We start from the raw sequence: 17,829 nt of genomic DNA on the forward strand, positions 1-17,829 counted from the left end.
TTCCAACACCTCAAGGATTTAAAAAATAAAGGAAATTAATTGTATTTTTTTGGTTTGGGAAAGTGAAGATGTCAATGCCTATACCCCGTAATAAAGTAATTAGAATTCCTTAGATTCCATGAACTGCAACATACAGAAAAAAAAAAAAAAAAAAAAAAAAAAAAAAAAGACAATCTCTTCTATCGAAGATCTCACAAGTTTGAGACTATGATTTGTTGGCAAGTATGTAAGTAATGTATAATGGTGCTGGAGGTGTGGACAGACAAGGGTGATAAAGAGCTAGGAATTAGGTAGATTTAGCAAAGCATTCACTTTTACCTCCCAGATATCCAGTCCTCTTTTGCCTTTACTCCTTTCTTAAGTAATTAGAATTGCTGGAGTTAGTTAAAATGCAAATTCCTGGATACTCAGTCGAAAACTAATGTTTAACTTTCCATTATTCCCCTATTACACAAAAGATTGTATCACCTTGGTTTTTGTTGGCTTCTTTGTTATGTTGTGTGCTTTTGGGGAGGACATAATGCTGTGAGGTGTGTGGAGCTATAGGACAACTGAATGATAGACCCTTTACAGAACCAATGGCAGTATTAATTTGGATCCTATTCCTAGAGTGAGAGGTAGGGGTATAGAGAGAAGGTAGTCACATAATGGATGGGAAGATATCAGAGAACTAGGGATGTGGAACCTCTTTCTAACAATGCAAATCAGCAGCTGCTCTGGAACTGAAAGTCTCACCGTCATCATGTGTCACAGGCAAGACTTGAACTCAGGTTTCTGTGGCTCCAAGACTGGTTTTCTGCCTCTTTTTTTAATGTGAAGTACCATGTAATTTGGGTGCAGCAAGGTGGTGCAGTGGATAGAGCTTGGGATCAGGAAGACTCATCTTTATGAGCTCAAATCTGACCTCAGATACTTCCTAGCTGTGTGATTCCCAGTAAGTCACTTAACCCTGTTTGCCTCAGTTTCCTGCTCTGTATAATGAGCTGGAAAAAGAAATGGCAAACACTCTAGTATCTTTGCCCAGAAAATCCCAAATGAAAGATTCAGACAAGAATGAAATAACAGGACAAACAAACAACATAAATTGGCACCTAATTATACATTCCCTTGTATCATTCACTGTTCCACGAGCATCACTCATCAGTTAGACTTCAGGCTCTTAAAGGGCAGGTGCCACCTTGCTTTTTTAATACATCTGCCCACCACACCCTGAACACCTAATATTATTGACTATACAGTCAAAGCTCCATAAGTATTTGTTGGGTAGTTATTTAGAGTGGAGATGGATTGGTGGGACATAGCTTGAAAAGCAGCTATCAGTAAAGGTGTCATGCATTCTTTTGATTATATAAAGACCATATGTGATTAGCCAGTTAATGGGCAAAGCAAGACTATGTGAAGGATCCGTTATTTTGGCAACGTGGAGAATTCCTGGTGTGGAGACTTCTTTTGCCAGCTATTTTTCACCAGCTGTTGTCAGTATTTAAATACTAAGGAGCTGTCGGCGACACGTCAAGTAAAGTGTTGCCCAGAGTCACATAGCTAGCAAAGAGTTGATGCAGATTGCATCTTCTAGATTCTAAATCCAGTCTATTGTTTAGAATGAAGCTGGTGATACAGTGGATAGAGTGGTGGGCCTGGAGTCAGAAAGACCTGAATTCAAATGTGACCTCAGACTCTTACTAGCCATGTGATACTGGGCAAATCATCTAACTTCTGTTTGCTCAGTTTCCTCAACTGTAAAATGAGGATAATAATCGTATCTACCTCCCAGGGTTGTTCTGAGGATCAAATGGGATATCTATAAAACAAGCTTAGCCCATATGCCTGGAACGTAGTAAGTGATATATGTGTGTTCCTTTCCCCCTTCCCTATCCATGGCACCATGCTTTCATTAGTTATATTTTATTCTCATTATCACAGCACTGAGCTAATACGTTGTTTACACTCTATAGATGATACTGCAACATCTCCCCTTATATTTTCCCAGCTGTCCAAATGGTTTTTTTTAATACATATAGATTAAATTCTGTCATAAGTACCAGTACAAAAATCATCTCTTTTCACCAAAGAGATCCTCACCTCCCAGCAGATTACCCTCTTCATTTGAGCAATCTGTTATATAATACCTGCACCCTTAAAGTTTTTTTGATTTGTAAAACTGCTTGTGGCACCCAGCACTTATTAATGGGAATGATACATTTACATTAGACTTGATTGCACCCCAGCTTCAACACAATAAAGCAGTTCTATTTATGTAAATATGGTCTTTATGTGAGTCACAGAATATAAGGCCATTGTGTCATCACAATACATAGACATATACACCTCTGATCTCTTGAATCACCCTTCCAGGGCTCATCTGTCCCTTTCTATTGTTTACTCTTAAATACGTAATATTTGGGTGTCCTTTCAGCAGGCGAGGATTCATTTCAGACACTAATGAATTTAAAAATATGCTTTTGCCTTGTCCATTTGATACCCAGTCCTGCAATTTGACTTTCAGCATTTGTTTCTATCTCAGGCTCCCGTCCTTCTCCTTCCTTTCCCTTTCTTCCCTCCCCTCCCCACCCCCTTTATTATATTTTTTATTGAAGGCTGAGATGAGCCAGTTGCTGCATCATGGGCCCATTACACTTCCTAACAATTCCATTTGCACCTTATTGTTTGTCTTATTGCTGGAAAATTCAGGTGATTCATCATGCCTGAAGAAGCACCTGATCCCAATTCCCCTGATATCATGATCACTATGTGACAGGAATACAGTAGCAGTGGTGGCTTTCAGAGTCTAAGAGGCCAAGGTGATAACTCTTTGGGGACTCTTAGCCTCTCAAGTATTGATGAGTTCCATTTTTGTAACAATGTGTTTTTTCTCTTCCCCCCTGTTCCCTCTTGCTTCCCTTCAACAGCCCCCTGAGTGTGGAGAAGGGGCAGAAGTTGATCGAGGATGTGGCATTTCTACTGAAGTTGCCCCCAACCACCATTGTGGATGTCAGGTAGGTACCTGAAGGAGGGGGCCACCCTTTGATTGCCTCCTTGTATCACATTGAAGTCAGTTTCACAAATCAAAGCATGAAAGAAAAGCAAGATTCTTGAGTTTTTTGTTAATTATATCAAAGAGAATCTGTTTGGAAAGGAGTGAAGAGGAAAATCCCAGTGGTTCAGGATAAGTTATTTAAATGGTAAGTGAAACCTGAGTTTAATTATGAAACATCTGAAATAGTCTCCAGAAGGAAAGATAACTCAGCCAGAAGGTATGAAATGAGATGGATGAAAAGAAGGCAGCCAGTCACCATTTATTAAAGCCTTTGGGGGTACACAGCCCTTGACTTGTCACTAGTGAACATATAAAAGATTTAGGCTATTTGATTCCTTTTCCTTAGGAGCTTCCAAAATACCTGGAAACAGGATGCACATCCAGGAACAGAGAAACATGTTTTTGGATAGGCATATCAACAAATAAGCAAATTAATATAACATTATCCAAGCATATAAGTGCTGAGAAGATCGTGGGCAAACAAGGGAGAAAGGAGAATCATGAGAAATCAATTGTGGAAGGCTTCCTGGAGAATATGAAGTTGGAAAGAAGTTCTGAAAAGGATGAAGACATAGAAGGATATCAGAAATAAGTTAGTCTGTCACCCACCACTTACTGATGAGGAAACCTGAGACTGTCAGAGGTTTAATTCCTTGGGCAAATTCACAGAGGCAGTCAATGGCAGACCTCTCTTTCTCTCTCTGTCACACACACACACACACACACACACACACACACACACTCGCTTGCTCACTTGCTCTCTCCCTCTCCTCTTTTCTCTCTACTCTCCTTTTCTCTTCTCTCCCTCTTCCTTCTCTCTCTTTCTCTCTCCCTCTCTCTTTTATTTCACTTTACAGAAGGTCAAGTCTTAGAGATAGGAAGACTATGAAGGGAAACAGCACTGACCTGAGCATGTGGAGTCGTGGCTTACATCTAAGCCTTTTCTTCCTCATTTGCCACAAGGAGGGAAAAGGGCTAAATAGCTTCTGAGATCCTTTCCAGCTTTAAAGCTAGTATGTCTAAGTTCTTCTTCAGCATTCTCTTTCTGTGGTTTTGTGATTTCTGTACTTCTAGTTGTGATTTTACCATTCTCTTCGATGTTTCCTTTTTTACAAAAGGACACAAAGAGGTCTACTACTAGGTCATGGGCACAAATGACTTCCTGGCAGAGAATTGGGGCTTGCCTACTTTCTTTCTGCCATGACACTATGGCTATATAAGCACCCAGAGAATCGCATTGTCCCTCTTGTTCTTCACCATTCATTCTCTCTAAGTTGGACTCCTCTGGAAATGCCATTTGCTCCTTCAGGCCAAGTATTTTACTGGAATAAAAACAAATTCTCTCCTAATGACCCAAGAGAGTTAACACAATTCTTTAAGGGTCCTGAGTCTAATTTTGAACCAGAAGATGGCTTAAGGAATCTTGTTTATTAGAGGTTAAAATTAGATTTAATTTTTCTCAAAAACTGAAACAAAGAATGAATTATCTTTCTCTTTGACAAAAATGTGCCTGAGAATATGCCTAATCTTCCCTAGCATTAGGTAGGGATTGGTTTTGTGGTCTATGTATATACTTCCACATGTACAAGTATATACATAGACCACAAAACCAAGCCCTTAATAAGCCATTTAGCTTTTAGTGATCACTTTCCTGAGAGTTGGTATACCACAATTGTTCTTGAACTGGCACTGAAGTCAGAAGATCTGGGTTCAAGTCCTGTGCTGATAAATTTTAACTGCCCTACAAAAGGCAAACCACTTGAACTTTCAATGGTAATTTTCTAATTTTGCAATTATACCCTCCTATAGGTGGTCCTCATAAAGGACTTTAGAAAACAACAAATGCCTGTTGAAAAAAAAATCACCCCTGAGTCTTGCTCTCTTACCATCTGGCTTCTTTTAATGGACCTTTTATGAATGAGTATTCCTCATAATGAGATTTTGTGGGTTTGTGCATATGGGAGTTTTCTGAGAGAGGCAAGGGGGAGTTCATGAACAGCTAACCTTTGCCAAAATGGATCATAGTGTTACACTGATATTTTATGCAATAGTAATGGCTATAGCTGTAGAAATGATTCCCTGATGACTTGGAAAATCCTTCCCAGTTCAACTCAGCTCAGATATCGATATCATCTTCAATGTAATTTTTAAGCATGGCATATTTAAATATATTTTGGAAATTCCTATTCTTGAAGCATTGTCATCTTTTGATCTTCAATTGATGCATTTTAATTTGACTTTGTTTTGGAAAAAAAGGGGGTGGGCATAGTAAAAACCCACTTTACCAGCCAGATTGCTGTATATCTACTAAAGGACTTTATTTATTACCATCCCATTACATGCAATTATAAGAGATGCTTATGCTTGTAAATGAATTCTCCTTTGAGTTGAAATATGTAAAAAAAAAATTCAATATTCTCCCCTCATTAGAAAACTAAAAGTAATACAATGAGAGATTTTTGATAGATTGCATGATTTATTTAGGCAAACTTATTAGACTAGTCCTTTTTTTTTGAGGAGCCCTGTGTTACTTAAAGTGCTTTTTTTTTTTTTTGCTTTTAGATAGAATTGTCATGTTTGAAACACAAGTTTCTAATCCTTCCCTGCACTGTTTTCTTCTCTTTCTTAGCAAAATGTGCCCTCTTCCTCATTCTAGTGAATTTTCACTTACCTACTGGTTCCAGTAAAATTCCATTTATCCAGAACACAAAGAATGGAAATCTGGAATAACCATGTGTCTTATGCTCTATGTTTATGAAAAAGAAACAAAAGATGAATAAAAAAGTCTCATATCAGGGATCTAGTTTTATTTTGTTTTGTTTTTTAAAGAAGCAGCTCTCAGGTTACATCATGGAGTCAGTAAAGGTCCAATTACTGACACCTTTTACATCTACAAGCTGTACAGTGATAATTGGTGTTCATGATGATGACTCCCACCCCTTCCAGGAACCCTGTGAAGTGTGAAGTGTCTTCTCATTTACTCCCCAGTGTGACCCCTCTAACCATGCTGGGTCTTGGCAGCATTAGACCAGAAGAAGGCATCACTGGGAATCTAGTTAGACCAAGACAGTTTGATGAATATTGAAGATCTAGGTAACAAGATAGCAAGGTCTTGGGCAAGAATTCAGTCATTAGAGAAGGGGTCATGGGTACCATGATCCCAGGCAGGGAATTAGGAAATTAGGATCCTAGAATATGGTAAATCTGCACAAACAGGAAAGAATAATAATAATAATAACTCACATTATGTTTTGAAGTTTTCAGAAGCACTTTCTTTACAATAACTTTGTGAGCCAGGAAGGCCACAGAGTTCTAAAGAGTTAGCCCAAATCTAAAGATAATGAAGATCAACATAACATGAAGAAACAGTTAAAAGTCAGTCAACAAGTACTTATTTACTTACTGTGTGGCAGTTTACACCATGCTAAGCATTGGGAATAGAATGAAAGCCCTCCCCCCCGCCCTGCAAAAAAAAATTATTCCTTGAACCCAAGGATCTCAAATTCTAATGAGGAAGTCAACATACAAACAAGCACAATGAATATATATATACATGTATATGTATATATACATGTATATGTGTATATACATGTATATGTACATATATGTGTATATATATAGTGTAAATGGAAGGTAATTTTTGAGGGAAGGCACTGAGTTGCAGAAAGGGAGCTGGGAATGATAATGGTGGTGGTGGTAAAAACCTCTTACAGAAAGTCAGATTTGAACTGAGACTTAAAGGAAAACATGAAACCTAGGAGTTGGAGACAAGGAAGGAGAGCATTCCAGGTAACAGAATAGCCAGTGTAGATGTATGGAGTCAGGAAATGGAGTGTCCTGTAAGAGCAACAACTCACAGGGCAATGTACCGAAATTGTAGTGTGAAGTGGAATAAAGCATAAGAACATGGGAAAGGTAGGAAGAGACCAAGTAGATAAATAGAATCAAAGTCCCAGGAAATTAGCCAAAAGGGTTTTATAACAATAGGACTCAAGAACCCAAGTACAAAGGAAATCTTTAATAGTGGTTGAAATATTCAGCATAGGTAGAGATAACAGGTCAAAGAGAACAGCAGCCAAAGCATTACCATCTTGTTTTGTGCCTTGATTTTAATTTTTTCTAAATCTAATGTGAATAGTACTGAGCAGGTTTGCTCTGAATCAGTGTCATGACTCTACAGTTTCTAGATATTCTTGATGGCAGCAGGTTTAGAGAGCAAGGCATCCTGGGGCATTTTAGTGTCAGCTTAGTCATTCTCCTCACTGTGGGATGAATGCAATGTTCTTCTGTGACTCTGATCTTAGGTTTATTCTCAAATCCCCAAAGTTTTCTCATTTTGTTTGTTATTCCTCCGTTAGGATACCTGCTCATCTCTCCATATTTATACAAATCTTATTCATTCTCAATGTCCTGTTTCTTGCGAGTCAACTTATTCAACCCCTGGGTAACCCAGATGATCGATCCATTCTAACAAACATTTATTAAGTGCCCACTGTAGGCAAGCTACTATGTACTAGGGACACAAAGGCAAAATTTAAAAAAAAATGTAAACCCTTTCTTCAAGGGAATTTATGTTCTACTAGAGGGATTGGTATTTATCTTCCCCTTCTTGGAATTCTTACAGTATGTATTTACTGTTTATTTGTTTTTAATAATTATTGCTTCACAATCATCATAAATTAATGAATTAAAAGTAATTTATTAAATGCTTGCAAGACTTCAAACACTGTGCTAATCACTGGAGATACAATTATAAAATCAAAGACATCTTCTGCCCTCATGGATCTTGCATTCCAGTATAAGGAGACAACATATGTATGTATTTAAATGATGGCCAGAGAGGGGTATTTTGACTTGGAAATTTAAAGTGATAGTGAGTGGAACAATGCACCCTCTGTAGAATGATTATGCCCTTTTCAGACTGACACATGCCAGTGTCCGTATAGATTCCATTATGGTTCCAGTGCCTTTTATGTATAGGACACTGCTCTAGGTACTATAGGTATACAAAAAGAGAACAAGAATATCCCTATTTTTATAATCTAATTGGTATAAAATGAACACAAATAGTGCTAATACTATTGACTGGTGCTTACTGTAAATAAAGAAGAGAAATGTGACATAAAATTGAAAAAGCAGGTTGGAACCAACCAGATTGGGTGGTACTTAAATGCAAGAATATGATGTTTGACATTATTTAGTGGACAACAGGGAGTTGTAAATGCTTTTTGAGCTGGGTGTGACAGGGGCAGCAAAAGAAAAATTAATCTGGTAAAGGAAATTACCACTCTAGACCAGATTATGAGAATCTGAACTAGAATGCAAATATGGAAAAGGAAATATTGCAAAAGTGGAATCAATAGGACATGGCAGTCAATTTTATTTTACTTGGGGGTGGTTGGGAGAGGAGAAGCAGGGAGCAAGTAAAGAGAAGTCTGCTTCCTGAGGGCTTAGCCTGATGACTGAGAGGAAGATTAGAAATTCTATTTTCAATAGAAATCGGAAAATTCAAAACAGTAGCTGACAGAGAAAAGAATCCATGTTCTAGCTAAATTGTCTGACTTACTCATACCCAAAGTAATCCTTCTGTCTCCTTCTTTTGAGCTTTTGTAAAACTCTCCCCCGTGCCCATAATGCATACCTTCCTCACCTTTACCTCCCAGAATCCCTGGCTTTCATCATGGCTCATCTGCCATTTCCTGTGGGAAGCCTTTCCTAATCCTTCCAGTTGAGAGTGTTCTGTTACTCCTCATATAGTCATGTGCGTATTTATTTGTTTATATGTTTTATTTCCCTCCCATGACCTCCCAGGTAGAATATAAACTTTTGGGGGGCAGGGACTTTTTTTTTGGTCTTTGTATCCCAGTAACTTGGATATAATAGGAGCATAATTGACTTGGATTGGAATTCAGAATGCTATCTGAATAGTAATAGCCTTTAGTTATTAACCAATTTTGAGAAAATTATCTGAACTGAGAAAACAGGTATATTATAAAATTAGTCTTTGGGTCCAGGGTAGCCTGTATGCTTATTGTAATGGGTAAATGGAGATCAATTGTATTATACCAAGTACTATTTAAAAACTGTCACCAACAATGTGGCACTGCCTTGTCATTTAAAAGTTTTACTTGGCACAGTAGATCAAATGCTGTTGATTATTTTCATTTTAGCATGTATATAGTGCATCTATGCATAGTTATTTATATACTGTCCATCCTATTAGATTATGAGCTCCTTAAAATAGGGATTGTTGTTGTTATTGTTTTGTGGGGTTTTTTTTTTTGCATTGTGAAAAATTAGAGGAGAGGATTGGTCAGATAGAAAGCTAGGCAGCTAAGTGTGAGCGTTAGGATTCTGAAGGGGAGGAAGAAGGAGAGAGACAACATAGGGTAGGGAGACTCTGAAAGGGAAGATAAGAGGGTACTTGGTCCAGGGCCTTGCATATAGCAGGCATTTAATAAAAGCTTGTTGAATCGCTGCCTGACTTTCATCCTCTAACACTTACCAACTCTGTCACCCTATACTAGTAATTCTTAGCTTTACTTTTTTTCACAGATATCTTTTGTAATCGGGTAAACCTATGGCCCCTTCCTCAGAATATTTTTAAATGTCTAACATGAAATACATAAGATTACAAAGGCAATGCATTATGTTAAATACAGTTATCGAAATATCTAAAAAGCAAGTTTATGGACCCCATATTAGGAACATCACCCTCGGGGCGGCTAGGTGGCACAGTGAATAGAGCACCAGCCCTGGAGTCAGAAGGAACTGAGTTCAAATCCGGCCTCAGACACTTGACATACCTACTAGCTGTGTGACCTTGGCAAGTCACTTAAACCCAATTGCCCTGCCCTCCCCCCTCCAAAAATAAACAAAAAAAACCTCCAAACCAACAAAAAATGTCACCCTAGACAAATCATGTAACTTTGGGTTTCTGCACCTCACTTCCCTCGTCTGTAAAACTGGGAAAAGAACATTTGTGGAATCTACATGAAGGGTTGGTTTGAGGTTCTAGTAATATGTAAATATATCTATGCATATGTATATATAATATTCATAAATATATACACACATGTCTTTACATGTATAAAATGCTTGCATGTTGTGTGCGTATATAAAACATGTGTGGACACGTGTTTGCACACATGAGCATACTTTGATTTGTATGTACATATATACATATATATGCTATATATGATTATAGGTAATCTTCATAAACTTTAAAGTGCTACATAAATATAAGTTATTATTATTATACTTACATTATTTATTCGGTGTGTATTGAGTCCCTGCCACTTGCAAAACCCTGTGGCAGGTACAATATGTCAGTCAGCAATGCATAGGACATAGCCCTTGACCACTTGGGGCTTACATTCTGTCTTCACAGATGTATATATTTCATTTCTAACTACATGATCACCTCCTGGAAACCAAGAATCAAATAAAATATTTCCTCTTATATCCTTCTGAGAGTTTAGAACCTAGCAATTGCTCAGTGACTACCTAATGAATGAAGAAAGGACAGACACATCATCTCTGACCCAGACCTTCAAGGTAGCCATCAAAGCCTTGGAGTAGGAGGTATGGAGAGTTAAGCCATTATACATCAACTTTTGGCCCAGAATGAAACAACTCACGGTATGTGAGTTAGGTTAATTAAGTATCACATGTATCCCTGCTCTGGAAACTTCAACCACAGGTCCACCTCACCCTCCTATTCTGGCCAGCAGTAGCTATGGAGAAGAAAAGCCAATCACTCAGTCCAGATGCCTATATCCCATGTTTCCCATAAAAGAAGAAACCTTAGTTAAACTTGAGAACTTTGTCACAGTCAAGTGAATTGAACAGAAAACTCAAGGGGGCTGGGAAGAGGCAGTGCTCCAACAGGGAGTGACCCAAGGCTGCTGCCAGGTTGTCCAAATAGTATTCAGATGATATTATTACTTCCTAAAAACACTGGATGGCAGGGGGGGGAAATAAACAGAACAGGTTTTGAATAAAACCTCCTCCAGCCCACCAGGAGCTGGAATTTTCATTTCATACCCTTCTGTGGTGAGTCTATAGTAGATAAAATTCAGTGACTCAAGTGCGTGGGGGGCCTTTATGCTCTCTGCTGTTCACCTTGGGGTTACCTGAGCCCTTTCTTCTCCCTTCCCACTGCCCCTTGTACATGCTTTGGTTTTCATCATAAAGAGAATTGTTTTTCAAGTGGGAAAACTCCCAGAGTGGGAAGAATACCACATACTCCTTGATGAAGATCAAAGCACATGGAGTGGAAAGGGCACTCACTTAGAGAAAGGGTTTTAACCCTTTAAAGACCAGTAACAATTTTCCATTAGAAGGCCAGGATATAGAATGAAAATGTACATTAGCCTCTAAGGTGACCTTAGGAAGTAGACTTAGCAGGAATAGACCAATCTTATGGAGTTTTTATAGGGGTAGCTCAAGGGTGATTAGGAAATTGAGTGAATTGGTCTTTATCGTCCTCCAATATCTCCTTTCAGAATGTTCCTATACTGTTTTGTCTTCCTCCACTGTTGTCCACTTCCAGAATCCTGACCCTTTGACTGCTCTGGGCCTCTTTTAGTTCTATCCAACTGATCACATCCTCTCACCTTTAAGGAGTAATAGTTATTCTGGATGGAATGGCCAGTTGGCAGGAGAACTACTTTTGGATGGGATGGGGAGAAGCCTTTGGGCCACCATTAGTCACACATCCTCATTTCCCATTCTTCCTTTTATCCTTCATCCCAAGGACTGATTTCTCTTTCTATTTTACTTTTTTTTTTATTTTTCTGCATTTACAATGTTGGTTCTTCATAATCCTTCATAAGAGTTGAACCCTGAGTATTCCAAATGAAACAGCTGTGTGCCTGATCAGTGAGCCTTAAAAACTACTTTTATTCTGTTTTTCCCATCCTCATTAGCCTTCAGTGGCTCCCTATTTCCTGTTAAGTAGGAAAATTAAACTCCACAACCAGCCTTTCAAGGCCTTTGATAATAACCCAACACATCACTTTTACATTAATCAGTCTGGCCTCATTGACTTACTGTGTATGCCATGTACAATGCCTCCCTGCTTTCATTTATTTTGATCTTCTTGTCCTCTTTTCTTCCCTTCCCTTATTAATTCTGCCCTTCAAGATATGCATCAAGCAGGACCTGATGACTCATGCTTATATTCCCTGCTACCAGGAAGGCTGAGTTTGATATATGGCTTTAGTTTGGGAGTGCTGAGCTGCACCGACTTGTCAGTCAAGGGACTGCATTAGGCCTGGCACCAATCTGACAAGCTCTTAGGAGAAGGGGGCCACAAGGTTGATACAAAGGTAAATTGGCCCAGGTACTAGTTTGGGGCCTGTGAACAACTGATACACTTCCAACCTTGGCAATATAGGGAAACCCATTCTCACAAAAAAAAAGATGCTTATGAAGTCTCATGTCCTCTGTCAGGGGATTTCCCTGAATATCTAAATCCTTAGCTGTCTCCCTTATTTTCAAAGGGGTACATGATTGATCATCTAGCCTACCCAGTTCAGTACTCCATTCTATGCTGCTTTCCCCCACCCCCTCTGTTTCCTATGTGTAAGCTTTTTCCCCTAAAGGATAGGGAGCATGGACTAGACTTTCAGATACATATACATTGCCTGGTACTCTGCAGAACACATAGTAGGAACTTACTAAATACTTGATTGAACAGTTGATTCACAGAAAGCATTTCATTCCTGTTTTCAGGGCAGCTAGGTGTTGTTGTAGATAGAGAGCCAGACCTAGAGTCAGGAAGACTCATCTTCCTAAATTCAGATCCAGCCTCAGATACTTCCTAGCTTTGTGACCCTGGACAAGTCATTAACACTGTTTACCTCAGTTTTTCATCTGTAAAATGAGCTGGAGAAGGAAGTAGCAAACTACTCTAGGATCTCTGCCAAGAAAAACCCCCAAATGGAATCATGAAGAGGTAGATGCGTCTGAAACAACTGAATAACAAGAAACCTGTAGTGAGAGAGATCCTTATTAAAACTGCATCATTGTTTGGGGAGGGGGAAGCCAACATGGTAGCTGCCACTTTTAGACGCTGCCCACATTTTTATGGAAGTGCCAGTTACGCTTAATCTGTTTTGTTAATGGTTATGTAGCTGTCAAATAAATTCCATTATTTCTTATTACATCATTAGATACCATTAAAAGGACATTAGCATGCTGATGTAATTATGCCAACAGACGTAAAATGACTACAGTTATGATTTTATAATCTAATTATAGGTGTCCACAGCCATTGCTGATTGATTGTAGAATTGGGGCAGGCCATATCTCATTCAGGTGAGCCAGATACCAGTATGCACAATTTGAAAAATTTACTTTTCCCTCCCTGAACAAAATGGATTCTAGAGCAGTTTGGACTAACAACACCTATGCTGCTACCAGATATATTTCAGCCTGAGCTTCTAAATCAGCCACATAAAGTATTGGATCAGCTGAGGGCATTATTGGGAGGACAGTCTAATTCTGTGATCAATCTTCATGTGTTTTCCTGATGCAAGAAGTGGTTTAGCTTCGCATTTGTGTGATTTACTGAATTGATGAATACAGTGTTCTCTGGTCTCACGATGGTGACTAAAGAAGCAGCGATGGGAATTTACCACACTGACACTTTTCATTAGGATCTCATAAATGCAAGAACAGGAAAGGAGATGCTTGGACTAGTATCTCAGGTAGAGTTGTATTCCATTCTCAGGAATGGAGGATTTGACTTGGAAAAGACCTGGAAGACTGACTATTCCAACCCCCTCACTTGAGAAGTGAGGAAACTGAGGCCCAAACCAATGAAGTGGCTTATCCTAGCTCACCTAGACAGTAAGTAGCAAGCACAGTTAGGATTTAAAACAAGGGACTCTGATTCCAAATCCACTACTCTTTGTATGCTACCATCTTGCCTCATTGACCTCTGATGGAAGTCCCCATTTGAATTCTCTCTTCTCTTTATATCAGAGGAATAATTTGCTATGGACTACTTGTACTGTTCTTCAAGTTAACAGACTCATTATACAACTAGAGACTTGGTCAGGAGCATGCTGAAGCCAGCTCAAACTTACTCTCAAGAGTAGATTGTTAAATTTTCAGTGTTAGTGTTTATAACTTGGATTTGTTGGGTGTAGACTTAAGAAAATGTGAAGAAAATGTTCAAAATGCAGATAAAACTCAAAAGTGTATTATATATACTTTTTTTTCCACCTGCAAAGTGCTAGTTGTTAAACATTAGCACAGCTGGTCTCAGTGTCAGGTAGGATCTTAGAGGTCATCTAGTTTTATTTAAAACCAGGGGTGGGGAACCTGTGGCCTTGATGCCCCATGTGTCCCCCTGGGTCCTTGGATGTGGCCTTTTGACTAAGTCCAGACTTCATAGAAAAAATTCTTTTATTAAGGGAATTGTTCTATGAAGTTCAGATCCAATCAAAGGGCTACACTTGAGGACCTAGAGAGCCACATGTGGCCTTGAACCTGCATTTTCCCCACCCCTGACCTAGACCTAATGGAGAATCCTCTCTACAAATATCTCCAATCAGTGGTTTAAAGCCTTTTGTGAGGGACACCTTCTATCTTATTGTTTTCATTCAGTCATTTTCTTCTCCAGTTTATTTTACAGATGAGGAAACTGAGGCAAACAAGGTTGAATGACTTTCCCAAGGTCAGAGATAGTAAGTGTCTGAGGCCTAGTTTGAAATCAGAAATATGAGTCTTCCTGACTTCAGGCCTGGTCCTCTATCCACTGTGCCATCTTGCTACTTTGCTATCTTCTTAGGTAACCCATTATAGTTACCCCTTCCACATTGCAACTTTCCTCATCATGGTTTTGATATATCACAAGTAAGCATAAGACATTAAATGGAAATTTAGGGGGAGTTTTGCAGAGGCCACAGACAATGCACGAAGGTCAGTAGATGACACAGAGCCTGTAACCAAACACAACACAAGTTTTACAATAATACAATAACCCATTAAAGAAAAAAATGCAGACTTCTTCTCTGTTATGAAGGAAAGGCCAAAAAAATTTTCCCTGCCTTTTCTGGATCATGGGGGTGCTACTCCCCTGACCCCCATGACATGGAAAGGATAACTGTCTACTGTTGAACAGATCATTTAGAGAGGATTTTTGTTTTTGTCTTTTGAGCCAAAATCTGCCTCTCTGTAACTTCCATTCATTATTTCTAGTTTTATCCTTTGGAGTCAAACAAGACAAGCGTAACTCTTCTTTGATTTGAGAGACTTTTAATACTTCACAAGAACTATCATGACCTCACAAGTCTTCTCTTTTCCAAGATAAATGTTCTCATTGCCTTCAACTGGTCCTTACATGATGTTGTCTCCAATCCTCTTAGTATCTATGTGTTACCTTCTTCTGGATGCACCCCATCTCATTTATATCCTTCCTAAAATGTGGTTCTAGCATTGATCATGGAATTTGAGCCTTATTCTGACTCCATTCCTTTCTTAATGTCAACTAGGATATATTACATTACTTAAAAATTTTTTTGACTACCAAGTCATAACATTGACTCAAATTGAGCTTGTAGTCGACTAAAAACTCCAGATTTTTTCCCTCAGATTTTTTATCTATTCACATTTTCTCTGTCCTAAAGTAGTGAAGTTAATTTATTTTTAACACAAGTATGAAATTATATATACATATATATGTATATGTAATTTTTAATTGGATGTTATTCTAGTTGACCCATTGATCCCTTCTGTTGGACCTGAACTCTGTTATCCACAATTTCAATATTTTATTTAGTCTAGACTTTAGTTTCATGTCACCTGAAAATTTGATAAGTAGGTTTTCTATGTCTCCTGTTGAATATTTAATTTTATTAAGATAAAATGTTATTGAGTCAAAAGTAGATCTCAAAGGCACTTCATTAGAGACCTCTTGCCAAGGTGACATTGATCCATGAAACTATTCACTGAGATGATAGATTTAAAGATGGAATGGGTCTTACAGGTCATGTCATCCAATACTTTCATTGTACAAATGAAGAAACTGATTCCAAAGCCAGTTTTTTTTCCCATTGTGGGACCTTGAAGGTGGACAAGTTCATTTCTATTTATAATTATAATGTCAGAAATAAATCACTGGTACTATCAAGTAAAATCCTGTGCCTTGGCATCATGCTTAAGCTAGTTGCTTGTTAAACACAAAGAGTTGATACTTATTAAACAAGTTTTTAATTGGATTGGTTATGAGTGCCAATGTTTTACACTGCACATCTCTTTCTATAATGAAATGTCATCATTTAATAAGTTTAAGTTGTTAAGACTAACTCTGTAGGGGCTGAGTATTTCTTTAAAAGTCCTGTGCCTGTTTTAAGATAACTACTACCAGGTGAATGTTTCTTCCTTATGATGAACTGCCTAGAACAGATGATTAGACTTTCTCCAGATGGGGCTAGGTGACATAGCATGAATTAACATCTCCTTTTCTAATGATGTCAGTATTTGATTACTTACTGTAAAAACAAAAAGTGAAATAAAAATTATAGTACGAACTAAAGAAATGTGAAAGCTGAGGAACAAATATGGCCTCAGCCACCAAACTCCAATTGCTATCTGTTACTGATAGACTTAACTCTTATTTTCCTTGTCAGAGTTTAGCAGAAAACAACTTTGACTCACTCTGAATCCTTACCATGGTCACACATGATCCAGGCCTTATTTTATTCCAGCAGGCCTTCAGACTTCAGTACTTCTTTTCATTAAGAGGTTGCTGCAGGCAATCCTCTAACAGGGCAAAATTCATTTAAACCCATGGAAGTCTGAAGAGATTGTCATTCCCTAACAGGCTTAAAGAGTCATTAATAGAAACAAAATAGTTCAAGAAAATGACTGAACCTGGCAATACAACCCTACTTTCACTCAACAAGCATTTAGTAAGTACCTACTTTGTGTCAGACACTCTGCTAAGCACTGAGTTTATTAATTATTATTTCCCATTTCAGACTAATATCAGAAATAGGAAATAATAATTAATAAACTCAGTGCTTAGCAGAGTGTCTGACACATATATAATCTGGAGGAGATGGTATTGTAAAATGGTTTTATAAAGATTTTTTAAAAGATTAGAAAACACTTAAAATACAAAGCTATAATATAAATACTAAATAATCTGCCTTTCTCCAAAATCTTCAGGAAAATAAAAGTGTGCTATGCAAGGCATTCCCTAATGATAGAGAGGTACTCCCAAATTACACATAATCACCGGGTAATTGCAAATAAGATAAAATCTGTATGGCAAAGCAATTTCTCAACTCTTTAAAGTGATAAAGAATAATCAGTAATTATGTTTTGGTTAAGTTCTATGTTATGTTAAATTATCTTACAATAACTTTAGGAGTCTTTGTTTCCTCACATATTCAAATAGGAATTGAATCCTTTCTCAGTCTTTCTTACTCTGTAAGCCATCAAATTAGATCTGCCTTAGAATATTTATTGCCCAATGTTTGGGAAAAGGGAATTCAGTTATCTATAATATAAAGTAATGAAAGGTATTCCTAAGAAATGTGTAAATTCTTTTCTGCATAAAGTACTAATTTTTGCCCAGTGGGAAATGGGTAGCAGAACATGGTGGTCTTACCCTCCTCCCTGATCTTTACAAAACTTTGAGGCAAGTTTTTCACCATTAAAAAGACTTAGTCTTCCTGTCTACCATAATCTCTACCATCACCCCAGGACTTAAATATTAATGTTGACAAACTCTCTAAAACCTCTACTGCATAAATCTTCACCCTTTTCAATGG

The 17,829-nt window shown here is 38.1% G+C and overlaps 1 protein-coding gene across 1 annotated transcript in view; it reads left to right on the forward strand.

Moving 5' to 3' along the window:
• The window catches only part of LOC138159851 (receptor-type tyrosine-protein phosphatase N2-like), a 1,065,359-nt gene that overhangs the window by 707,817 nt on the left and 339,713 nt on the right, over positions 1-17,829 (forward strand). Inside the window, exon 10 of the mRNA XM_069086126.1 lies at positions 2,910-2,996. Within this exon, the coding sequence (XP_068942227.1) occupies positions 2,910-2,996 (87 nt within the window). The remainder of the gene's footprint in view (positions 1-2,909; positions 2,997-17,829) is intronic.

This window comes from Petaurus breviceps, unplaced genomic scaffold (assembly GCF_028583685.1).
Source record: "Petaurus breviceps papuanus isolate PSGF00001 unplaced genomic scaffold, PetGlider_PUasm1.0 178, whole genome shotgun sequence".
NCBI classification, from domain to species: Eukaryota; Metazoa; Chordata; class Mammalia; order Diprotodontia; family Petauridae; genus Petaurus; species Petaurus breviceps.